Genomic DNA, 25,884 nt, shown 5'->3' with positions numbered 1-25,884 from the left:
TTTGATCAAATTATGAAAGGGACAAAACATCCACATATGCTTTAGTTCTCTTTCACGTGATGATTAAGTGTCTTTTAATCAGTACTTTCTCTTGATAGCTAAATCAATCAGTTGTACACTTGTCTGTTCCTGGCAGTTTCATAAAACGTCGTTTATGTCCTTATTATGTATGTAAGCATTCATAAGCATATGCAAAAGAATAGATGAAAAACATTATGGTTTATAAGAATCTGTATAAGTTTTGAACACTGTTTACAAAATATATGAAACCTTTGCATTTTAATGTTCTGCATCTGCAGGAAAGTTGATTGCAACCTGTAAGATAGTATTGGTGTTAGGTGTCAAATATAAATAGTTTAAATAATAAAATTCTGTTGATGATTTGCAGTTTTCACAGTTACAGCTCATTCCACATCTAAATGCATCTGTGAAAGACATACTATGCATCCTTTAATGTTTGAGTTGATATTAATGCAGCATAAGCACACAGTTCAACTAAATGCAGCTTAAATTTTGATTTGGAGAGCATGCTGCACTGTAAGTGATGGGCAAAGTAAGTTAGGCTACTTTTTTTGTTATAAATGTTTTGTTCATTTGTTATTAATCTGTTTTTCTTTCTAGGAGAGACATTTGAGAGAGCTCGAAGACTTCGTGAGAAGATGATAACAAATCTGGCAATGGCAAAAGACAGGCTGGAAGTCTTAGGTACTTGCTTCTAGATCCTTTTTCTGTTTTTAAATCTGTTTTATGGGTGTTGTAACTCTTGAAGTGTAGAGCAGCTATTCCACCTTCTTTCACGTTTTATTAAAACTGAAAAAAAAACCAAGAGAACAGAATGAATCTTCAGACAGTAATTAGTCTTGAACATTTGTTTTTTTAATTTTAAATAAGCACTTTTTCAGTTGCTTCTTTACATATTGTAGAATCCATATTTTTATTTGTGTGATTATTTTTCAGATAAAATTTTGTATGTGATGCTTTTTTGTTTGATGTGATACACTATGTCTGTTTGGTGTTGTGTTTACCCCAACCTTGCAGAAAAACTTCTGCTAGAAATGAAATTGGATAAACAGAAAAAAGAAGAAATGGATGAGAAATGGACTTTTAGAAATCCTAATCCTGCTGGTGCCACTCCTAAAATTACAGGGCAACAGAGGAATAGACCTGAGTCAGCAGGTACTTGTGACTTATGCAAGATACCTCAAAGTAATAGATGTTACAGCGATACGTTATGTTTTTTCTTTCATATCAGTCGTATTTGTGTGGCTGAAATATGCAAGTGGCAGATATCAGATGATTATGTGAGTACCATGGCTTACTTTCACTTGATATTATGCTTGTTTTGAAGTTTCTCTTGTTTATTTTTGTTGTTTCTGTTGCTATGTTATCAAACTCTCAGGTTATGTTGCATGCTTTATAATGATTTTATTTTTAGGGTCTTTCTGTGTTTTTTTATGTGAATGCTGGCCACATTGATTTTGTCTTGTTAGTTTTGAAATACATAACCTTTAAAACTAAAATTAAAAGTTTACTGATAGATTTTTCTGCTTTATGCAATTCTTTGTTGTGAAGTGACCTATAGGTCATAATCATATGTTTTGATTCCTGTATTTACTATGGTAAACAAATTATCACATGCATACCTGGATTCTCCTCTGTGTATCAGCTAACAGTGTTCACATTTGACACCCTTAAAGCAAGATTGGTACTATGAGGAACTTGTACAGATTGTATTTTTAAGTAAGCCTGATGCTATTGCTGTACTAGATCCTGTCCAGCCTGGAAAAATGAAGAACATGGATTAGAACTTTAGATAGAAATAGACTTTTGTTTTAAATATGCATCTAGAGTCTAGGATGAGGGATTGTGGCCTGTGTGCGAAAATTCAACATGGAAGTGGGCTTCAAATCATCGAGGAAATGTACAAAAGCTCATTTTTGTGACCTTTTTGGATAATTATATCTTTTGTTGCATGTCTATAAAGACTTATTTAATTATGCAGAATATATCAAAATAGTCAATTTCTAAGACTGTTGTGAAAAAGTTTATTTTTCTTTATTCACTTAACATTTCACCTTATAAAGCAACAGTTTAGGAAGATAAAACTACTTATGAAAGGAAATCAGTAATGAGTTTGCAACTCGAAATATATGCTTCGTTTCAGGCTCTAGTTGACAGTGAATATGATATAGAGTGTGCTAACCTTACAGGTCTAATTTTGAATAGAAATGCAAATTACAGCATATCACTAGCAGTGTTGTGAATATTTAACTTGTCTTCCATTTGCCATTTTTTTTCTTTTGTGCAGTGTCAAGCAAACCTATGAAGCTGTCTCGGCAAGCTATGACAGTTCATAAGAGTAATACACTTCCACGTAACTCTGCAAACAGGGAGAGAACACGTTCCTCATCCACATTATCTCCTTTGACACAGCGGAAACCCACTCATACTAGACAGTCTTCACAGCCAGAGGTTGTGATTATTTCCCATTCTTTGTATTGTGTTATTATGGTGATGCTTTGTGTACTGAAAGAATTGATGTTCATTTCTTACAATCCACTTTTAATTATTTTTTCAATTATATTTAGAGTGTTTAATATGCAAATATGTTTATGTAACTTTTTAATTTTTTAATTTTTTTATACATATAAATTTATTTAATACTCCAGAATGTTTTACAAAATATATCATAATATTTTCATGTTTAGTAGGATTGGACTTAGGTTTGTACATGAATGCTTTAGACTTTTTTCTTCAATATTGTTGTATTTTATTGTTTGTGTTTGGGGTAGATAGTTCTGAGATTGGGGGTGGGGCTTTCATCCAAACAATAAAATATAAATCAATATTATAAATAGTGGACTTACATAAATGGCCTTTGATCTGATCTATCGTAAACCAGTCTGTTCTAAAATCCTAAAATTTGTTAGTAGGCTAAAGCCCTGAAGTTAATAACTGCTTACCTTTTACAGGCACTTAAGAACAATGATGGAAAGAGAGATATAACTTCAGCCAAGTTGAAAAATGTTGATAAGAAACTGGCTGACCTCATTTTGAGTGAAGTAGTAGACCAAGGACCATGTGTTTCTTTCAAGGATATTGGTTAGTAAGAGGCATTTTGGTTATTTTATATGATAGTTTTAGGCTCATTTCTCTGTGTTAGTTTTTTCTTTAATGTGAGAGGGAGGATGATAAGTAATAAAGGGATGAGAATCATGGCTTCTCATTATTCAAGATTCAAGAACATTTTTCAGTGATTCTGTTCTGTTTCTGAATGCCATAGTAACAGCAACAGTCCGAGTAAAAGCAAGACTCACTAATATTAAGTGTGCAAATGATGTTCAGTTATTAAAAGTTACAGGAAGAATCGTTCATTGATATATAGTGTGCAAACAATGTTCAGCTGTCAGAACAACTTATCATCTATCTAGCATGCAAACTACGTTTAGCTGCAAAAGAAGTATGGCATAACAAATACACACAATTGCTGAAAATTTTGGTCTGATTTGCAGGTGGACAGGAAATGGCCAAACAAGCCTTAGAGGAAATTGTCATTTTACCTTCACTCAGACCAGAGGTACAGTTTTCTATACATACATTTGGTGCACTATTTGTCTTATATGGGTAGAAACTGAAGTAAGCTGATTCTAATTTTTTAAAATTTATAAGACCACATCAGATTTAGAATGATTGTCCATTTAAGGCATGTTTGTTTGTCTGCAGGTGTTGTCCTGCAACTACCATATTCATGATTTAAATAAAAACATTTTATTCAGACATAGGGGAATAGTTTAAAAGCATTTTGGAAACATTCCCAAGCTTCACAGTTTATGACCATTATATACTGACCTTCACCAGTGGGAATTACTGAAAAACAGCTCTCAGATATGCTAAGGAGTGAGAACTGAATCAAATTCAGTATTTTGCTGGTTTATTTTAAGTGACCTCTACATTCTCATTCAGCCATTATTTGGGAAGATGGAGGAGAAAATCTGTGTGCTGGCTGCATCCTGGGAACCTGATAATCATAAGGAATAAGTCAATGTGTCAGTGACAAATGCTGGATCAAAATCCAGAAAACAGATGGAATCTGTTTTTGAATCCTGACTTTACTGAAAATTGAAATTCATGATTTGTTCCTGAAATTTAGGAAAACATTAGTTGTGCTTGATCTTTGTATGTTTAACAGCTTTCACCATCACAATTCCATCTATATGTTTTTGTGTAATTAATACCAAGAAGAAATACAACATATAGTTACTAATAAGTTGTGACATTAATTCTAGGCTACAGGCAATATTTTTGCCTTGAGATCAGACATAGGCATATTCTCCATGCTCATGTGTATCCACAAAATGTCTATGATCTGTTATCTTGCATTTAGTACTTGATCTACTTGAGGCTTCAGATAACAGATCAAGAGAGCTTGTGAGTCATCTGTCAGTGTGCATTTGTGGATATTAAATGGAGGGCTTAGAAATTTATTTTCGATATACAGATTGTTTTGATTAAAAAATTTGATTTGGTGACCAGAGAAGGGATAAATGAAATTGTGAATTTCTGATTGAAAGACCTGTGTTTAATGATGTAGCTTTTCACGGGTCTGAGAGCACCTGCTCGAGGTTTGCTGCTGTTTGGACCGCCAGGAAATGGCAAGACATTACTGGTGAGTATAGCTCATAAAGTTCTCAATTCATGCATTGGAGGTAGACAGTTTGTACTGATGTTAAAGCTTATTAAAGACCTGTGATGTTAAAGCTTATTAAAGACCTGTTTTGATGTAATATCTTTGACAGTGACCTAGGTATTGTATCCTGTTGGTTAGTATTCTTAACTTTTAGTCAAAGGGTCACTGATTCAAGGCTTTCCTGGGCCCACGACTAGAAGACTATCCTGCCAATCCGCAGATGACTACCCCATGTATAAGAGAAGGAAAGAGAAGAGGGTTGGATTCTTCCTTCACATTCCATAACCCAGACACAGTGAACCATGCTTAGTATTAGTCAATTTACAAACTGTATTCACAAATGTAGCTATAAATAGTAATTGAAATTCATGTCTTCCTTGAGCACCCTATATAATTACATCTGAACTTGTGTTTGTATTGCTTCAGGCCAAGGCTGTTGCAAGTGAATCGAAATCGGTGTTTTTCAACATTAGTGCTTCCAGCTTGACTTCAAAATGGGTAACTGCCATTAAAAATAGCACTAGTTTGCCTAGTACCTGCCAAAGTCACAAGATGATCATCAAAATTTGCATGTGTCCTAAAGATAAAACTTTAGATAAACTCACTATGTGCAGAGCATTTTTGCATATGGAGGGCACAAAACAGTCTCCTCTCTCTTTTTGCAACAGGTGGGAGAAGGGGAGAAATTGGTACGCACACTTTTCACTGCTGCTCGTCAACTACAACCAGCAATCATTTTTATAGGTATTGTCAACATTTGTGAACATTTTTGCTATATATTCAAGGGCAAATAGAGAAAAAGTCATAAAGCATATGAAACTCGTATCTTCTGCAACAGAAGCTTGTACGTTTAATTGAGAATTATATTTAAAAGTTAATGCAAGTCTTTACATGAAATTCTAAATATGTTTTTGTCTGCATAAATGAATAATGAAATGGTTTTGCAGATGAAATTGACTCTCTGCTCTGTGAACGTCGGGAGGGAGAAAATGATGCAAGTCGTCGTCTAAAAACAGAATTTTTGGTGCAGTTTGATGGGGTAGGTCTTGTTATTGTTTTACTTGGCTTACTTTGAGGTCAGTTAAATCTTTCATTTGAACCTCAGCCACACCAGCCTTTTAGCAAGCACTATCATAACCTTGGAAAATTAAAAAAATTTGAAATACCCACAAGACCTCCAAAATCTGATTTGGTGCTTAATTTGGCATTTGTAACAAATCATTTTCCAAGTTGCATCTCTGGCAAGCTGGTTTTATAAGTCTAGAAGGTTAGGGTTTGTTACTTTTGTGTAAATAAAAGTGTATTTTCACAGTTTTTTGCATTAAACATTTTCCCAGGTTTCATCTAGCCCAGAGGACCGCATTCTGGTCATGGGAGCAACTAATCGACCTCAGGAGTTGGATGATGCAGTTTTGAGGTCTGGATACTTGGCTAAATCAGAGAAAACTGAAGTTATGGAGTAAAGTTTAGCTTTGTTTTAAAGAGGATGAAAAGGAGTGAAATTATTTTAAAGAGATTATGTGATATGTATTACATGTATGTGAAGCCTATGACTCAATATGTAATACAAAATTTTCATAATAGAAGGTAAACAAATTTTTGTGGGTCCCTCTTTTTCCAGGATTAGTGTACCACATGACAGAAAATAGTTTTAATATTAGAGAAAATGTTCATCTGAAATCTTTATGATGAATGATATATTTCACATTTTAAGAAATGCTCTCTAAACAATTGTTATGAACTATATTGTTTGTATTTTAGGTTTGTAGGCATAGGTGTTTAAGGAAAATGTATTGCGCTAACCACACTGTGTTGAGTCCTGGGTACTATAAGATTGAATCCTGAATGCCCTGTATTTATACAACATAGAGCTAACCTGTAGATCAATCTTTTTATTCTTGCAGACGATTTCCCAAGAGGATTTATGTTGCAATGCCTGACCACAAAACACGTGTATCTATGCTGAATCACTTGCTGACCCAACAGGGTTGTCATTTTTCAGAACGTGAGCTTGCCCACTTAGCCACGTATGTATTTTCCTGTATTTATTCTACACTCCTCCTGTCCTCTCACCTCTGCACTTTTTTTCCCCTTTACGTCTTTGATGATAATACTTAAGAAACATTTAATGAGATTCTATACCAAGCCATAGACAGTAAAATTTATTTTTCAAATGAACTCTGCAAATACAAAACTGGATTAAAACATTTTTATTGCAAAAAATATTTGTGGTTTGGGTTTTTTGGAGTTTGTTTCATTCATTCAGACTTTCATCTTTAGAAATTCATTTAAGTTTGACAAACAAGTATTCATAAAATCCCCCAAGGTTGAGACAAAGCTTTATATTTCCTGACTGCTTAATATTTGCTTGTCAATTTTCATCATTTCAGACTGACAGAAGGATATTCTGGCAGTGACCTAACTGCGCTTGCTAAAGATGCAGCGCTTGGGCCAATCAGAGGTTAGTTCCAAAATTTGGTTGGCATTTAGTCAGGGATTGGGGAGGGGAGGTAGTCGGGAGAAAGTAATGTAAGTCGTGTTTTTTAAAAGAACTGAAAGATATAGATATACAGGTAGTCCTCGGGTTACGACGGTCTCGAGTTACGTCGTTTCATGGTATTCCGACTTACGAGGTTTAGCGAAAGTAGACTCATCTGATAACAGTGCATCAAAGAAAAGGAAGGCCATCACCATGGAGGTGAAAGTGGATATCATAAGGCAATCTGAGAAGGGGGAAACAGCAACAGAAATTGGCAGGTCATTAGGACTTAGTCGTTCGACCAGGCCCGTTCTTAGCCCCCGCGGGGCCCGAGGCAAAGGGCATGTGCGGGGCCCTCACGCCACGATCACACGGTTTTAGTTGGGATCTAAAGTCACTTCTTTCCTCAGGGATATCTCGTCTTTTATCATTGACAGCATGCTGCATACACATTACAACATAAGCCTACGATTAATTTATTTGTAACGTTCGTCAATAGGTTACAATCAAAAGCGCGGGGCCCTAGGCAGATGCCTCGTCCGCCTGCCCCTAAGCACGGCCCTGCGTTCGACTGTCGCTACGATTATCAAGGATAAAGATCGCATCCTTGAACATGTGAAGGATCTGCTCCTATGAAAGCGACAGTGATAACAAAGCGTACTGTACTGTACAATATTTTACTGTACTTATGTTTATTGATAATTATGTAGGGTACTGTGTTAGGATAGGTGTTTGGATAGGCTAAGTGTTTGCAGTACTGTACTGTTATTATGGTACAGTACTGTATGAACGTATGATCCGACTTACGTCGAAATTCGGTTTACGACGACGCGTTAAGAACGGATCCCCATCGTAAGTCGAGGACTACCTGTATATAAAATAGGTTAATCTCTTTTTTGTGTCTAGTTTATGCTTAGGCATGCGTGCACTCATTTATCCGTACACTACTATTTTACATGAAGATTTTCATTTATGAATTTATCATTGTTGTGAAGACTTTCTTTACCAGTTAGTGCATGGATGATATTTGGTGCCTAAACCTTTTTTCACATTTTGTTCCAGAACTTAGTGTCAGTGAAGTGAAAGTCATGGATGCAAATAAGGTCAGTTTATTTTTAGCTGATTGCTTTTATATATTCCAGTCAAAAGTTGGTTCCTTATCACAGAAGGTGGAAAAAGAGAGTTTGATATCCCCTTTATCTCTTATTTCAGGCATGATGATCCATTTACACTTCACTGACTTAAAGGTTCTTCTTAAAATATATTTTAGGGGCAGAACATTGGAGAATAAGCAGGCTTGATACCTGAAAAAATTCTATAAATTCTGTTTCAATTAGTAAAAATAAAATAGTTGTATTTCAAGTATAAACGTTTGTGCAGAGTTGGAAAGTTTCATAACATATAGAATAACCATAACATAAGTAAAGTAAGAAAATAAAGTATACAATTGAAAAAAAACTGTTTTGAGTTACTGAGCATTTTTTTTTTTTTTAGAAACAACCATGTCTTTGTTCTGTATATGTAAAATGTTACGTGCAGTGTCAGCAGCCATTTGACTAGGTTTGCAAAACATTTTCATATAAGAAACAACTGAGATAGTCATTCTAGATGAAAATGTAATGCAATCTGAGATTGTGCTTTGAAAATGTAAAAATTGTCAGATTAAAAACAGCCTTTTTTTTTTTTTTTTTTTTTTTTAAATAAAATTTCACCTTTAATCAGAAAGTGACAGTATGAAAAATGTATTGATTATAAAGGTCAGATGCTGATCTCTTATGAAATGAAATATGCATTCAATTGAAAGATGAAGGCAGCAAATGAATCTTTAGTTTCAGGTTTAATTGTATATTAAACCAGATAAAAGAAAGATGAAGATGTACTCAAATATGATATGTATTTTAACAGGTTCGAGAGATTCAAATGTCTGATTTTCTGGACTCTGTAAAGAGAATTCGTCGGAGTGTGCCCTTGGAAACGCTTGGTCGATACGAAGACTGGAACAGGGAGTATGGTGATATCACTGTATGATCACAGTATTTGGCTATTAGCAAAGCCCTCCAAAATGAACAGTCTTCTTTGAGTGGTCTGAGTATAATGATCTGACTGTGCAATATTTTATTGTGTAACTTTAAGTAATACTTTCTTTCATTTTATAAGCATCTTTGAAGATAGCTATAACTAGTCTTAAAAAAAATAAAGTTTATTCAAGATGTGACACAGCATTTGCTGCTAGTGGTAACAATTGAGCATAGAAACTTCAATCTATATTACAATAGTGCTAGAAAAGGTGATAATTGTTATAGAGGCTACAGCAAACTTTGTGAAAATCGATTAATATATGTAGCTTGCTAAGCACACCAATGCTCATACTGTCTTGAACTTGCATTTTGCTTATAGTTCTTTTCAAAGGTTGTGCATGAACTGCAGGTATTAGCACAAACTTCTTCTTTTGTGCATTGGTAGAACAGTGCTGCTTTTGGGGCTCAGCAAGATGACATACAGTTGTACAGCAGTACATGCATGCCAAGCAAGATGTGCGAACAATAAGCCAAACACATGTAAACATACACACGACTGTAGAAGATTTTGCTGTGCATGCTGTCTCACCTTATCTTGCCTTACATGGTCCTGTACTGTACATCAATATATGAGCATCTAGTGATAGAAGATAAGCACTTTAAGAAAAACGAAGGCCCCTGAAAAATAAACAAGGGAACAATTGTGTTACTGGAATGGCATATGATGCCAAGAGCCTTATTTACCGGGTCTAATATTAACCAGTGCAGAAAAACTAAAATATCTCCATATCACTTAGCGATTAACATTTTTATTAATGGCACATAGCTCCACAATTGACTTCCCCATGTTCAGTTTACTGACCTCCATTTTGCTCTGTTCCTTAATACCTCTTTTCAAACACTTTAGCATGCCACCTGAGTACATTTGTACCTGAACAATCAAGGCAGCAGGCTGAGTGCCAAGTCAGGATTACATCAAAATACAATGTACACAACAAATAAAGTGTACAAAATCTGCTACTTTTTTGTGGAAAGTAAATTTTTTGCCTTTATAGAGCTTGTTAGCATTCCATTAACTTTTTTCCATGTGAAGTGAGACTTTTTAAATGAAAAACCTGAATGCTTCTGTTGCCCCAGTATAGGGAGATAAGGTACACAAGACTTAGTGATAAATGGATGATAATGAGGTTTGTTTGTGTAACTCATTTGACAAGCATCAGTCAGTTTTGAAAGTGAAGCCCCACCTCTTGTGAATATTCATAAGTTGCATAATATCATACTGTACATTCTAAAATCAATGACTGTTTTGCAAACCCCAGTAGATGATGGAAAAATAGCTGCAAAATGGTTTCCTAAAGTCAAACTTGTTGAGAGTTCTCTGACATTTTCAAAAAATTACAAAGTTGCCCCATGCACTGCTGTTCAAGAACTAAATGACAAACTGTGGCTTGAGGGAAAATAAACGGGTTTGAAATGTATTATAAAAAGTGGATATGTTGCCCCAAATAATGTGATTATGTTTAGAGAATAAACTTCCAAATGGTGTTAAGAAAATTCATTCACATTCTCTCATTAAAATTTATCAGACTTTCCAATCTCCACTTGGCTTCATAATGCATACATTTATATATCCTTTTTATTTTTGTGCTGCACTGCATTCCGCTTTTTCTTAAATTCTTCTATTTAAGCAGTTATTTTATTAAGTTATTCTCCTTTTATGCAGGTAGTTTGTCAAAGAATGTACTTTTTTAAAAATTGGGTTCTTTGAATCTGTTTTCATGTGTTTTAACAACTACAGGCATTTGATTATAGCATTTGGCATTTTGTAGTTTATCACATTTCTACTACATCACCACAGTTAGAGGAATAGCAAAATGCCTCCGCACTTACACAATTTTGAAATAAGGCATGATGCTCTTCAAAATAAACATCTTTTTTACAAACAACCCATTTCAATAACATTAACTGTTGTCCAGAAGCTAGTTGTATCATATGTCTAATATTTAAAACTATTCTACAGATGCAAATTATATTCACTTATAAAACACTGCCAGAAATGTTGCATTGTATAGCTTTCGCTGAAATGATTTATTTAGCTTCTAAGTGCAAAAACACATTCATTTCCCATGTTTTGAAATGAAATAGCTGGAGATGTCAGAGAAGCTAATGAGTGAATTGTGAGCATCATTCCAAGGACACGATTAGTTTTTTTGTTTAAAGATGACAATGTTTTTCTTAGATAGTAGTGTAAGATTCATCTTGATTTCATTTTCAGTACAGAGTGCCTCACTATGATGTTACTGGAGAAAATGATTTCCACATCTTCTCCATTTATTTCTCTCTTAATGCATTCCGTTTAGCTATGACGTGAGCCTTCAAGAATGTGGCTTACGAAAACTGCATATCATAAATTTTTGTATGTGTTCAGAAATGACAGTAGGACTTCGTTGAATGAAGACAATTTTGTTTGAATTATGCTTGCTTGTCTGTTCAGATGTAAGCATACTGTTAACATATTACATTATTATTATTTTTTGTCAACAATTTCTATTTTCTTTTTGTTCATGGTAATGTTTGTAGGTATTTTCTGTTCAATACAGTTGTGAAACGTAAATGCATTTTGCCTATTGTATTCACCTGGGAATGATGGTCTCATTAGGTTGGAAACTTCATGATGGAGCTGTTGTGTAGTATTACTGTTGTTAAAGCATTAACATATTGGTACACCATACCATACAAAGGCAGACCATGAGTTTGAATGTGAATGTTTTTGTGGTTAATTGAAACACTTTAAGAAATACAGTAAGCATTAGGCAATGAATTGGAGCAATGAATTATAAAATCAAAGTTATAATTTGTGACTTTCTCATAAAAGAGAAATACCAAAGTAATTGAAAGTCATAATTATTTTCAAGTTTAAAGAGTTACATGTTGTGCTATGGCAGATGTGTTTTAACTCACAATATCATTCAGATTATGGAGTGATCTAGCTGTTGTAGATTCTGGGAAATTTTGTTGTAGAAGAAAGTTAAATATTACTACAATCTGTTTGCTTACTTTTCTTCTATGTCTCTTGTGAATGTGTGTAGCATATTTACTTCCTAAAGCCCAGTCACTTTACTCCTTTGTAAAGAGATTTTTACTAGTTTATTATTTGTGCATATAAGCACAGATATGTAAGTGTCACTATGTGATCGTTCTTATATTTTCAGCATTTATTTTGCATACATGATTATTGTAGATTAATGTGCTGGTCATTATTATGTTGTCTCCTTGTCTTAATACCTTTTCTTCATCTATAAAATTGATATACAACTGTTTGACATAATTTGAGAACATTTTTTGTGTAAGTAGTGTTGAGCTTAAGATTTTGAAAAGTCAAATGTTTCCCTTATTTTTCATTGATTTGGCAAAGTTTTAGATTTTGGTTACCTGAAATACTTGAACTATTTAAATTAATTGCAAAAATCTGTAAGTTACTAAAAAAATATTTTTATTTTGCTTTAGTTTGAGGGTGGGGAATGGCTGAAGGAGGCATGTGTATGATGAAAAACTTTTTAGCCAGTAAAATATAAGGACATCAGATAATCTGTAACTTACCGTAGACCACCTGACTTGTGTTTGCCCTGCAAACAATGATGATACATATATTGATAAGGAAAAAAATTAGCATTCATTGTAATCGAAGTGGAAGTCCAGAATGTCATATTTTTTAAGTATGGATAAGATAATTCTGCCATTGGGAAAACAGTTTTTCTCAAATTAATGTTTCACACCCAAGAACAAAAAATTAAGAAATGAAAGGGCATGCCATGAGCAACATCTGTAAACGAAGTGGACAGGTGGATGGGAGTTCGCTGGGGAAGGAGGTTGGTAGGTCATATGCCCCCCTTTTATAGAAAAAGCAAAATTCAGGCTTACATCTGAGATAGCCAGGATGTCTCATAGCAGCAGGTCAGACAGTTAAAGAAAACACAAAGAGGGATGAATCTAGAAAGGAACAATACAGGCACAATGCAGAGTGCATTAATCAATTTAATGAAGTTTAACATTTTGATGAGGGTAATTACAATTATCTAGATTAGTAAAGGAACAGATAATACAATGTCAAAAGATTCACAAACATAACAGGAGAGGAGGAAACCTGTCATACATCATCTGCACAGCAGCAACAATTTCAGAGTGAATTTTAGAAATGGGTTAGTTAGGCAAAGAAGAGTGGAATGAGATGGGAGCAAAACTTAATAGGCTGGAAAATTTACCTTCATATTCCAAGTTAAAGACTCCTGGTAAAGGATGGTACTAAAGAAAGAAAATGCCATTTCAGTAATAGGAAGAATCTGTCAATCTGATCAATCTACGTATTCAATTTCTTTCAGATTATCTAATGATGTCACCCATCTGATATCATTTTGCAGCTGTATTGGTTAAGTGCAGGGTGCCTGTATATGTTCTGAAGTTCATGATCATTGATTCAATTTTGCTGTCGGTATGTGTTTTCTAATTCTGAGTTCTGTATGTTTTAATAATAGTAATAATAAATTTGATTTGTATTGCGCTTTTCCCCACCATCAAAGCACTGCAGAAAAAGAGAACACACAGCTGGTCTCAAAAGCAAAGAGTTGATTGTGAGCCCTGTTAGTGTAGCTACTTATCTTGAAAATAGTAGTACGAATGCCATTAGCATATATGAAGTCCACAGCCCTGTTGAACCATTGTTGCACGAACTTCTATACACGTCTGCGGTTGTAGCTGACAGTACAGTCACAGATTATAGAGGTCAAAAGTGACACCTTGGAGAATGAAGCCCTGTCTTGGAAGTTTGCTCTAGGTTCACAGATGCTCTAGACACAAGAATTAGGAACTATGTACTTGGTCACAGAAACATGTATGCTGTACACTTTACAGGCATCCACAGCCCCAAGGTTGTAAGCAGCATGACCTGAATAATTCTTAATATTTATGCTTACTTTCTTTCCATCAACACTGGCATTTCCTGTGAAGTTGAACTTCACAAAGCAAGGATCGGTGTAAGCAATGTCTTGAATTTCCAATTTTTTCCCTGAGCAATTTTGAATTTGTGGATGTCTGACCTTTGCTGATCAGATTTTCTTCTTTTTAAGCTGGACTATTACAAGGTCGGTTTTTGTTTTAGTCTCTTATAGACTCTCATAGACTAGTTTTACTGTCAAAGTGCTGCATCATGTCAATCGAAGAAAAGTACAGCTTCATAAACCTGTCAAACTTGAGGAAACCTGTCAGATTCACCTTTTTTTTTTTTTTTTTTTTTTAGAACGGTCCACTTTATGGCTAACACGTTGTCTGTGAAGAGTTTACTGATGAGGTCATGTGTTTTTATGAGTTGATCCTTTTAATTTCATTGATATTATCAGCCATCGTCTTACACAGCATTGAAAAATGCCTCCAAACAGCCATCAGGCAATTTCATGATCTATACTACTTCTTAAAGCAAATTTGATGCACAGCATAGCTGTTCATGTAAAATATTAAGTCATTTAACGAAATTCTTTCTTAAATGCATGCAACATTCTTGATGGGCATTGAACCATTTGACAGAAGAAAGTAGTTTGTGTAAATACTTATTGTTAATGGACGTGCTGTTTATCTTCAGCATATAATTCTCCACACAAATGCTTTTGCAGTTATCTTGATGCCTTTAACAGACATAACAGCAGCATTCAGGTGACAATTGGACAAGATGAAGACCAGAGTTGTTTTGTTTTTTTTTATAAAAAAAAAAGACTTTTGTTACTTTTGTCAGTACAACCATTCAGTATATAATGAGCATGCATTAAAAGTTCCCAAATGGCTTACATTATCATAAAAGTGTCACATGCTTGGACTGTACAAAGTACACTATTCAGAACCTATGTCTTTAGACTTGCTTTAGCAAGGCAGGGTATTATAGAAGGTTTTTTAAGATGTCGTGGAATTTGATCATTTTTGAATCTACATTTCATTTTGTAGCTTCAGACTTTAACAGCTGTTAACAGTTATAGGTGTATTTTCATATCCTTCAAAAGTTGCACATTTGATGTTTTAAGATGTAACTGTTTTCTGTTAGATCAAATTTTGTTCACTGTAAATACTCATTTCATAAATTGCTCTATGGCCTTCTTGAAAGAATTCAACCTTACTCTGTCCGATCTCTCAGGATCTCACGGATGTATACTGAGTGGTGGGTAAATTTCAAGCTTTATCACTCAGCGAATTGTGGCAGACAAGATGCCTTTACACAAATCAAAATTCAAATTATAATGGTTGGAAAAGGATGCATAACTGTAAACCTGTATGGGAATATCGCAGGTTTATTGTGACTCGGCTAATAAAGATCTAAAGTATATTGGTTACAAAAATTAGGTTTGAATGTGGTTAATTTATCATTCAGAATCAGAATAACAATCTCACTTGATAGCATATGGAAATATTTGCTTTATATTTGATCTGCTGCAGATGAAAGCTTGGCAGCTTACTAAATTTTTGTTTGTCTTGTGAAAATTATAGACTTTCAAGTTCATTGCTCAGTTCTTGCACAGATATAAGCTTGCATCAATAAAGTGCTTGTGTGCCAGCGAAAATGTAATAATTTGTACCATTTATGCAATCAGGAATCTTTTTCATGCCAAAGCCAGTGCAAACGTCTGCTGTATTTAACTGTATTGGCACACGACACATATAGTAGTATAGAAGTATCAGGACTAATCTCTAGAGGCAAAAGCCAGTTGTGAGCAAAATGGCGATCTGTGAAGCCTCAGTGTGGAACAGCCGCAGTTATTGCAAAAGATTTCATTTCATTAATTTTCATATTGATTTGATGATGTGTCCAACAAGCTTGATTTTTTTTTGTCACAAAAACAATTGGTTACAATAAATCAAAAGTATGATTCAAAATGAACAGATGTATCATTGGTTGGCAGTTGTGTAGAATTAGAAAGTGTCTGGATGAGCAATAGAATTGTGCAATTTTATTTTTGGTAGAAGTAAGCATCGCTCTGTTAAATCAATAAAAAGAAACATGCGCCCACACACACACACAAACCCACAGCCTGCTTTCAATGTACTTAGTTTATTAATTACAGTTAAAATCTCATGATAATATTTGCCGTAAAACGCCTGCTGCCTGAAGAGTAGAAAAGTTGGACCTGGATTTTATGTCTGTACAGGTACCGATTTCTTAGCGATTGTTTAGTCTCTACGTCAAAGCCACATTTGTCTTCTTGATTTGATGAATAAAAGTGTATTCTAGCTGCAAGTTATAGTTAAGAAAACAGTAACTCACAATTACCACCCTGAAGTGGATAAGATCTACCCCTCCCGTACTGTAATAATTCCAAGCAAACAAAAACCGAAGTATCATTATATTTTACGTTAACCCAGATTGTAAATTCAGCAGTATCAAATGAAGTGGGCCTGGAAATTAGAAAAGTGTATGATAGAAATTGTTAAGATCCCATTCATCATGCTTCAAATGATATGTCTCAATGAAACTTACAAAGTTATATTTGTCACAAAAACTAAATGACAACAAATGTTTTATATACAGTGAAGTTTTTCTGCTTAAAGATAAGGGATGTAGAAAATCACACCATCATCATCATTGCAGCACCAGCCAAACACAAACGTTCAATCGCGCGCGCACACACACACACACACAAACATGCCTATATAAAATCAGTTTCATACGTCACTTGAAACTTTTGAGTTTTCATCAAAAGAGACATCCTACAGCAGGTCTTCTTTCCTTCTAAACTTTAAAACCCGTTTTTACCAAAAACTTCTTTCTCGTTTCTCGCACATAACTTGTTACTAAGCCAATTGTTCCAAAATGTCACACAACTTGTTATCAAGCCATGGCCATGGAAGCCCATTAGGTCCAAAATGGTTTGCATTGGTTAAAGCTTAGAGTGTTCTTGATTTATGTCTTGAACAAACGGCTGGCTTTTCTCTTTCTGTGTTTCTTCATGTTCAGGGTCTTCTGCTGGTGGGTCATCTGATGGAAGCTTATTGGAGAGGAACCGGAATAGTCTATGAACAGAACAGTGCAAAAGAAAAAGTGATTCAGTAGGCTAGGTGAATGACATTGTAAGTTAAACACGATTAATGTTACTTCCGTTTAACGCAGCAATATCCAACACCACAAATCTGAAAACTCCTGAATATTTTTTTCAACTGGATTTTATAATCAAACAAAAACTTTCAAGGAGTGAATTTATTAAGACCGGAAAGAGACTGAACGGCTCAACATACGCCAAAGGTAAAGTTTATCCTACGTTTTGAAATATTTACATAAAGTGCAAAACAAGGCCATTGCAGTAAAATGATGACTGCCGTCAGCTTCAGAACTCGCATGATGACCATAACAATAGAACAATATGCTTTGCGTTCATTCACTACTTAAGAATTCAGGTTTATTAATTGGGTAACTAGTGATAAAAGCTAAAACAACTAGCACTAGGAAGAATTAATTAATTGGGTAACTAGTGATAAAAGTAAAACAACTAGCACTACGAAGAATAAATTGGGTAACTAGTGATAAAAAGTAAAACAACTAGTACCAGGATGAAAAAACAAGAAAACTCACAGAAGAAGGAGCATACTGATGATACAAAATCCCCCTACAAGCAGGAAGACAGCGCCAGAGAATGTTTTCAGTGTCCGCGTGTAGATGGCGTTGTACATAGTTGAGGACGTCAGATGACAGATGGTGTCCATGACGGCCATACTTGAAAAGACGGCGCCTGTAAAACGACCAACATTAGTGAGTTACATTAGAAGTGTTTCAGGACATCCCTACCATGCAATCTCCGAAGTCACATTATTAGGCACAAGCATCACAAGCAGATGAGATCCGCAGAAATATTCAGCTGCTATTTCACAGACTCCGACCACTTTTATCCCTTAATTGTGCCGCCATAATTTCCACATCACCATTCTCCCCACTGCCTTCTCGAGATGTAAAATTCCTAAGGTGTTTTCCCGTGAAACAACACAGTGAAGTGTTAGACAAATGATTTTTAAACGATGAGCTGCGTTTATAATTTTCGGCTACCCGGTTCTACGATGTGTTGTCTAGAGTGTAGACAAACATTGATTTCAAAGAGTTCTGACACGAGTGATGCCGAAAAAGTGAAAATTTAAAACATTTGACGGCATTTGAGCAAACGTACAACAAATTCAAAGCACAGATAACTTCTGTTGCATAAATGTTGCTCTCTCCTAAGCTCTCCGTTACCTCGGACGCACGCACACACAAATAAAAGTACACACGACCCAAGCATGCGCACTCCTGAACAAACTGAAAAAACATTTACGTTAGATGCACCCAGAATCAAAGACATGCCTCACCCTGTTTGTTAGATGGAGCCAGATTGGACATGAGTAGCTTTATGATGGGATAGGAACACATGAAAGCAATTCCCAAGATAGGCACTGCGCATGAATGAACAAAACAGAAAAAATGTCATAAAAACTCATGATAAAAAATAATTTATCACTTTCTGTATCAGACGGGTATCTCAGACGGAGAATTTCTAAAATCGTTAAGGGGAAATCGTTACAATTGAATCTTTCATTTTTCAGGAAGAAGATATTTTTATCGCTAAAAATATTGGCAATAATCTTTTTTAAATCATCGCTAATTTTTAAAGACATTGACATTAGTCTTTTAAAGACAGTGGCAAATAGTGATAACGCCACTTCATGTTGCTACTGATTCTTTCATCGCTTGTTGAACTTTTTCTGCTGCTTGGCAGACTTACCCAAGTACATCATCCAGTCAGTCGTAGCGAAAGCTTCCAGAAAGAACGACGCTGCTGCGGACGCCATGGCGATAAGACCAACAGTCACGTGACTGACGTAGTTCTGGATCACCTGTGTGCACACAGAATCCCAGGGGATTGCCATGGTAACGTCTATTTTTGATTTTTGTTGAGAGTTAGTCATTCCAATCTGTTTCTTGCAAATATGATTTTCTTCTAAGAAATCCCTGTTCTATATTTTTAATTGTTTGCATCCTCCTCCTTCTGTCCGTTTATACAAAATAAATATAAACATTTGAAAGTAGAGTTCGACATGGCTGTAACTACCATGCAAAAGCCGGTTCTACACTGTCCAACTCACGGGAATGATAGTTAGGAGGCCAAAAACTGGTTTGACCATCTACAGTCAAGATTTCAATTAATATCGAGGAACTGTAGCGAAAAACTGCGTCTGCACAGAAGATTTAACTGAGCTTCGACGAGACGAAATCACCTTTAGGTTGGCCTGGTTTCTCGCCAGTAGTGTTTCACTCAATTTTGTCGTACGGACTATTTCTGTAACTGCGATTTTTGCAACTTGAACACCTTTCTCACAAAAATTAGTTTTTAGATAATTATATTAAGCGCAGTATCTCACCCCCTCCATCCAGCTACAGAAAGCTTACAGGATTTCCTCTACCTGCATTTTGACCTATGTTGAGATACACCTGTGAAGAACAAACGTGTTCACTTACTTTCAATATCACAATTCCACCGACGACAGTGACGACCTGGCGAATTCCTCCATACACACCGATTTTTAAAGAATGCCAGCAGAGCGGAGCATTCAGCATGTATAAGGTTTCCACCATCATTCGGCCCATTTGACAGAAGGAGACGAAGACGGAGGCCATAAGCAAGCACCAGAACACAGACTTCCGCAGCAACGACCCCTCCAGGATGTAAAAGCCGAACACCTGACAGAATACCATCAGTTATTGCTTAACACACTTCTTAATACCATTTATTGTCATTAAAATAATATGACATAATGCCATTAAATATCACCAAAACATATTAACCTTCCTCTTCCTCACTTTATTATTACATTTTATTATTATTTATTGAACTCTTTCAATGTTTCCAATAGTGCCACTAACACTTTTATATGTTAAGTTATATGTATTTAAGAAAATACTAAGACTTACTGAAAAATTACCCTTTTTAGTACAGTTCAAATAAAAGTTAAAAAATTTTTGTACTTCTTTTATTTTGATATTTCTTGAACGCATGAATGCAGAGTATTTCGTAATAATATTAGCTTATATATGTATAGAGCTGATCCTTTTTATACTTTTGAATGGGTAAGATTGTTATACTTCTTCATCCAACGATTAACTTATTCCCTCACCTTGCGCAGGTGAACAAGAGGGTTGAGGATAACTTTCTCAGGTCGTTGGAGAGTCTCTGGCATGAAGAAGAACACAAGGAGTGTCGCAAAGAAGATTAAGGATACACACAGGATTGCTGGGCCGACATATCCCACAGTCTGGATGAGGGCCCCAGTGGTCACCTACAATATCATACATTACGTATATTTCTCCTTTCAACCACAAAAACTTGATTTACTGCCTGAAGAGTATAAGGACAGCAAAGATTGTTTGCTATTTATTTTTAAAGATCGACAAGTAAAATCGAGTAGAAGAGTATAGATACAGAAACTATTCAGTCTATTTCCGGCTTCGTCCACGATGTCAGATGCAAGCAAAGTAATGCATGAATTAATTGTTTTAACTGGGACAAATAGATTACCCTACCTTCCGCGCTCTTCCCTAACCCCTGTCCTTGGATAGGAGATTTTGACATGTAAAATGATTTGATTGATGCTAGACGGACTATTCATTGTAAATGGTTGACAGCTTATTTTCTACTCTTTAGTTTCGTATATGAGAGGGGTATTAGCAGTTCCCTTTCCGTTTTCTTGCCGCAGCTTTGGCATTCTCGCTTGATTTTTCTTTCTTTTTTTTCACATAAATGTGCTCTTAGTTCACCAGTCATCCTCACCTGCGCCAACGCCCCGGCAATGGCCAAGGTAGCTTCTAGAAAAGCGAAGGACATGGCCCGTTCTTTCATTGTGCCCGTGACATCAGAAGTAGCAGCTACGATTCCCAGCTGAAGGCCGTAGACAGAACCAAACAGTCCTTCCGAACAGGTAACCCAGGAAAAGGACGTTCAAATCTAGCTCTAGGCTGACAACTATCAGAAAAATCGTTGTTTTCGCAAGGCATCCACACAAGGCCATCATGAGGAGAATGCTGAAAAAAGATAGTAGAGTATTGTAATTTAATCGTCCAGAGTTACGAAGTAACGCCCCCTCTTGCACATAATCCAGTTAATGACCATTAGGAAGATTAATCTTCAATTGTCAGTGATAATATTCAGCCCTGTCTTACGCCAGTCTTCATTACGAAAGGTTTAGTAAGTTTTCCATCGTGGATAATTTAGCAGAACGAGTCTTCGTACAACCCATGGATAATGTTTATGAGCTTAGACGGAATACCGTAGTGGATCCATACGGCGTCCCTGTCTTCACCGTCAAAGGCCTTCGCAAGGTCCACAAAAGTTATATAAAGGGAGGACTGCCACTCAATAACATGCTCGATGATAATACGGAGGGTGGCAATGTGGTCAGTGCATGACATATCCTGGCGAAACCCTGCTTGTTCTGGTCTCAGTCTCTTGTATAGTGCCTTCTTCATTGTCTCTAGTATTACCCTTGTCAGGACTTTGCTGGGAATGGACAGCAGCATGATTCCAAGCCAATTGATTCCTAGCCAAGCCAAATGTTGTTGTGTCTCCTTTCTTTGGTAACTTGACCAGGTGGCCTAGTTTCCAATCTTCCAAATGCTTTTGAGTGTTGACCCGTGTTCTTCCACTGCTTCTTCTGTCACCGTCATTTGTTAAATATCCCTTGATACAGTTTCCGTAGATGAGATTTCGAAACTGCATGTCAACGCTGTCGACTGACTTTACTGATGGTAAGTGTGTTTTGTGTCATTTTGCGTGTCGAGGCTATCGACTTCACTGATGGTGTGCTCTGAATATTTGTGTGTTTCGCTGTGCTTCTGTATAGCTTGGTAAAAGGGAAAATGTGCTCTAAAATAATAACAACAATAATAATAAACAAAATTGAGTTTTTGTTTCCCAACTCTAACTGCATTACCGTATGTTTGTGTTGCGTTGTCTCTTGCTCTCTCATACCCTCAAGGAGGAGCAGAAAGGGAATGTGTCTGTGTGTGCGAGAGAAAGAGAGAGAGAAGAGAAGAAGAGAAAGAGAAGGAGAGACTGAGAGAATGATAGAAGAAAAGTAGGGAAAAAACTCACCGGCGTCCTACGTAATCAGAGTAGGAACCTATGAACAAGCAAATGAAGAGAGTAGGGATGTTGGTCGTGTAGTCTAGGTAGACAGAAAAGTTGGATGCTTCCGCCTGCGCGCGTCTTCTTGCTTCAGAGCTTGTGCTGTTGTCGCCAGTGTTGCCATGTGAGCAGAAAGACTGCAAACGAACGTTTTGTTAAACTTCTGTCTGATTGGCTACATGTTTCTATGTTTCTGTTTGCATCTCCCCTCTTCCTCAAAACGTTTCTACAAACACAAAGTAGTCCAGAGATATGGACCGTCATAGTGTGGTCGTCGGACAAGTGTACGCACCACCACGACTACAGTCAAGAAACATTGAGGGTCCTCTGCACCTCAAGAGATTATTGAAAGTAGCATCTCAGCTCTAACATAATGTATAATTGTGTTCGGTAACTTGTGCGCTTGATAAGGACAAACATTGTTGACTCCATTCTGTTACTTGTATTAACATCAGGAACGAGTGACGGGGCGTCCCGACGACAAGCTAATAGTTTAATGATATGAATGATTTTCCTGTAAATATCTTCAGCCGCGATGATAATTAATTAACAAATGAAATTTGATCCACTTAATTGCATTGTTTATTAGGAAGGTAAGAGTAGAGTTTTGGGGTTCAAAGGATAATCTCCGTAAGTCAGTAATTGCTACTGTTGAGGGTCTAAACTGGTGGCGTAGTGGCTATAGCACCTGTGACAACGACACCGAGAATCAGTTGTCCTGGGTTCGGATCTCGGCTTCGATACTCCTTTGACAACCCCCACATCCCCCTTCAGTTGTAAGGATGGAGGGGAAGGGGTCATTTATATTTCACCATGAAATGGTCACACGATTACAGCACGATCTCCCATTTCACGCGCCTCTCCCCAAGGTCTGCTACACATAAGAAAAACAAGACGGGTTTGTTGTCTCAGGCTAGCATTAACTGTGTTTTTGAATATAGAGTTTGAGAAGAAAGTTTTTCTCACGGCCACTAATTTTCTCTCACCCCCTGGACACAAGCACACCCGCACGCACGCACGCACGCACGCACGCACGCACGCACGCACGCACGCACGCACGTGTACATCCACAAAAGCATGAAAAACGGTTGTGTTACCGAGCTTTGTGTTCCATTGCTGGCATTGAAGTGGTTTTTAGAAATGCGATGATATAAGTACTGTGACGACGTGGAGCCCAAGGAATAAGCCACACAGATGTAGCACAGAAGCGTTGTGAATGCCACCCCCAGCAGGCGCCTTTTAAGCGGGTGGACAGGTTTTTCACTTTCCTCGCTGACTGAAGACTTCTCGGCGTCATCATGCTCCTTAGTCTTGACCAAGACAGTCGGCCTGTCATCAGGTCCTTCTAGCGTGACCGCGTGGTCATATGACAACATCTCGTGATCAGCAAAGCCATTTCTCTTCTGAAGACTGCCGTAGGTCACCGGAGAGTATTGCTTTTGTTGCTAGAATCGGAATGGTTGCTAAGAGAATCCATCCCTATCAGAAAAAAAATATCGATATAGGAATGCAAATAGCTGCCACCAATACACAATAGGCACAACAGCAATTTTTAAAACATGACTTTTACGTTTCTCGGTATCAGCTAACACTGTTCAATAATAAATTTGTTAACTATTATTATTAATAATAATACAAAAACGTGTGATTTATATAACACACAATCACGTTCACGAAGGAGCATGCTCTCAGCTCCTAAGACAAGTTGGAGACATGGACAGAATAATAAGAAATGAAGGAGCAAACAACTATGCAGACAAGTAATAAAGAACAAATATAGAAGATACAAAGATGAATCAGGGAACATAAGAATGAAGAGTGCTATAAAGTTGTAGAGGAAGACAAGCAGGCGTACTAGTCAATTGACTATAATCACAACTATTGACAAAAAATGTTGATTGGTATAAGGAGCAACGGAAAGGGACGCCCAGAACCGGGTCTGATGGCGTGGTGTAGTTGGGGCCCTATGCTTAACTGGGGGTGATTAGGAACAAGAAGAAAAAGTTTAAGTTTATAAATTATCTCTTAAGGTTCCCTGCATTATACATGTATTTCACACATGCTTTTATACTACCTTCGCTACTCTGTATTCAAGTTCTCAAAAATATTGATTAAAATGTTGAATAGTATGCTTGATCTTTTGTACTCATCGTGTTACAATTATACATTAACACAATTCAATTCTACACAATATTTATTTTTATATGTATTTGTTACTCTTATTGTCCCCCGCCGTGCATTCTTTAACCTGTGATTCGGTAGCTAAATGTGTTGGATGTCAGCATGTTCTACAGTGTTTTGATGTCACCTTCTTTATTATCGATGGTCAGCTCAGAGAAAGCGACTTCCTTTGATTGTGATGTTGTGCGATACAAAGGTATTACCACTACTACTAATAAATTATGGATAACTACCCCATTTACGATATACCATGCTGCTGGGAGCTCTGGATGTGACATTCAAAAAATGTTCAGTGCAAAACATGTAGACTTACAGCACCATACAGAAGAATCAATCAGTTGTATGTGTCGAGTAATTTGAACAGGATCGAGAGTTGGATTAAGATCTTCTAGTCTCTAAAGACCTTTTAAAACGATAATTATCCCTCTCCGCACTTTATTGGATGGATCCATTAGGACATGCGAAAATACCCACGCTGACAAGAAATTTCCAAGATATTTTTAAGCATTAACTATTTCCAGATGGGAAAGAATGGTGGCGAAAAATGGCCACAGTTACAAACAGAACCGGCAGGCGGCTTAGCATTCAAATCTTGGGGCCACAAAAATAAGATTGTTCTGTGCTGAAGCATCCCTACATGTGTTGCCTCCAAGTCAAGTGAACACCTGTGCGTGTATGTGACATTCTCTCACGACAGTGAGACAGTGTGCTATACCTGTATTCTACATCTGTATTCATATACATCTGTATAGGTGGAAATTATTATACATCTGTATAATTTCGAAGATAGTTGAGTTAACGAGGGCCTGCAAGGAGAGCTTTTTAAATTACTCTACATTTGTATTGGTATCCGATAAGACGACATGGATTTTAATTAGCCTAACATAACGAAAGTAGTAAAATGATTTTTTGTATTCATTTATAGTTTATTTGCTTATGATTTTTTTTAAAGGACCCAGTCTCCGACTTCTTAGTAACTGTAACAAAAGCTAACGTTCTGAAAAAAAAGTCGTTTTTCCTCACCTTTTCCTGTCGCTTGATCACCTGAAAGCTGCCTTCCCTTACTGACTTGAAAGTCTTACAGCCAAGGCCGAGCACCTCGACAGCAAATTCAGTGGTAAATTGTTGTTGTTGTCGAAGTAGCTTTGAATGGTGGAGCGTGTTTTAAACGCGCTGGCAGAAATGACACATCTTGATCGAACCTTTCCAGTTAATATAGCCTACGTCGGAAAGATTGAAAAGCCTCGTGATCGACAGTTTGGGTGCAACAGATTCTGACCCCTACAGCAAGCTCAATTTCTCGCCCAGCCAGTGTCGTCTGCTCGCCATACTGCAAACCAACCA

General features: G+C 36.5%; 2 protein-coding genes and 1 long non-coding RNA gene across 4 annotated transcripts in view; 2 read left to right on the top strand and 1 right to left on the bottom strand.

Moving 5' to 3' along the window:
- The window catches only part of LOC112570266 (spastin-like), a 19,540-nt gene extending 3,444 nt beyond the window's left edge, over positions 1 to 16,096 (top strand). The window contains exons 3-16 of one of the 2 annotated variants that reach the window (XM_025248646.1): positions 622 to 705; positions 1,039 to 1,176; positions 2,309 to 2,472; positions 2,973 to 3,102; positions 3,513 to 3,577; positions 4,592 to 4,666; positions 5,114 to 5,185; positions 5,356 to 5,431; positions 5,635 to 5,726; positions 6,025 to 6,104; positions 6,592 to 6,714; positions 7,078 to 7,148; positions 8,229 to 8,269; positions 9,072 to 16,096. In XM_025248646.1, coding sequence (XP_025104431.1) covers positions 622 to 705; positions 1,039 to 1,176; positions 2,309 to 2,472; positions 2,973 to 3,102; positions 3,513 to 3,577; positions 4,592 to 4,666; positions 5,114 to 5,185; positions 5,356 to 5,431; positions 5,635 to 5,726; positions 6,025 to 6,104; positions 6,592 to 6,714; positions 7,078 to 7,148; positions 8,229 to 8,269; positions 9,072 to 9,194 — 1,334 coding nt within the window. In that variant the 3' untranslated portion in view covers positions 9,195 to 16,096. The remainder of the gene's footprint in view (positions 1 to 621; positions 706 to 1,038; positions 1,177 to 2,308; positions 2,473 to 2,972; positions 3,103 to 3,512; positions 3,578 to 4,591; positions 4,667 to 5,113; positions 5,186 to 5,355; positions 5,432 to 5,634; positions 5,727 to 6,024; positions 6,105 to 6,591; positions 6,715 to 7,077; positions 7,149 to 8,228; positions 8,270 to 9,071) is intronic. The other variant, XM_025248647.1, reaches the window with a different exon arrangement.
- Positions 14,939 to 25,884, bottom strand: LOC112570267 (proton-coupled folate transporter-like). The gene is made up of 10 exons (XM_025248648.1): positions 25,564 to 25,884; positions 23,457 to 23,838; positions 22,327 to 22,496; positions 21,007 to 21,257; positions 20,354 to 20,515; positions 19,698 to 19,919; positions 18,964 to 19,075; positions 18,551 to 18,634; positions 17,787 to 17,943; positions 14,939 to 17,230 (listed from the first exon to the last, which is right to left on the bottom strand). Exons 4-10 carry the CDS (start codon positions 21,073 to 21,075, stop codon positions 17,098 to 17,100), a joined length of 939 nt encoding a protein of 312 aa, XP_025104433.1. The 5' UTR covers positions 21,076 to 21,257; positions 22,327 to 22,496; positions 23,457 to 23,838; positions 25,564 to 25,884; the 3' UTR covers positions 14,939 to 17,097.
- On the top strand, positions 17,209 to 20,465 carry LOC112570268. Its single transcript, XR_003100617.1, has 3 exons — positions 17,209 to 17,287; positions 18,958 to 19,109; positions 20,363 to 20,465. It is a non-coding gene; the product is annotated as an uncharacterized LOC112570268 (long non-coding RNA).

The sequence above is a fragment of the Pomacea canaliculata genome, linkage group LG8 (genome assembly GCF_003073045.1).
Source record: "Pomacea canaliculata isolate SZHN2017 linkage group LG8, ASM307304v1, whole genome shotgun sequence".
Lineage (NCBI taxonomy): Eukaryota > Metazoa > Mollusca > Gastropoda > Architaenioglossa > Ampullariidae > Pomacea > Pomacea canaliculata.
This window is presented reverse-complemented; position numbering and strand designations above follow the sequence as displayed.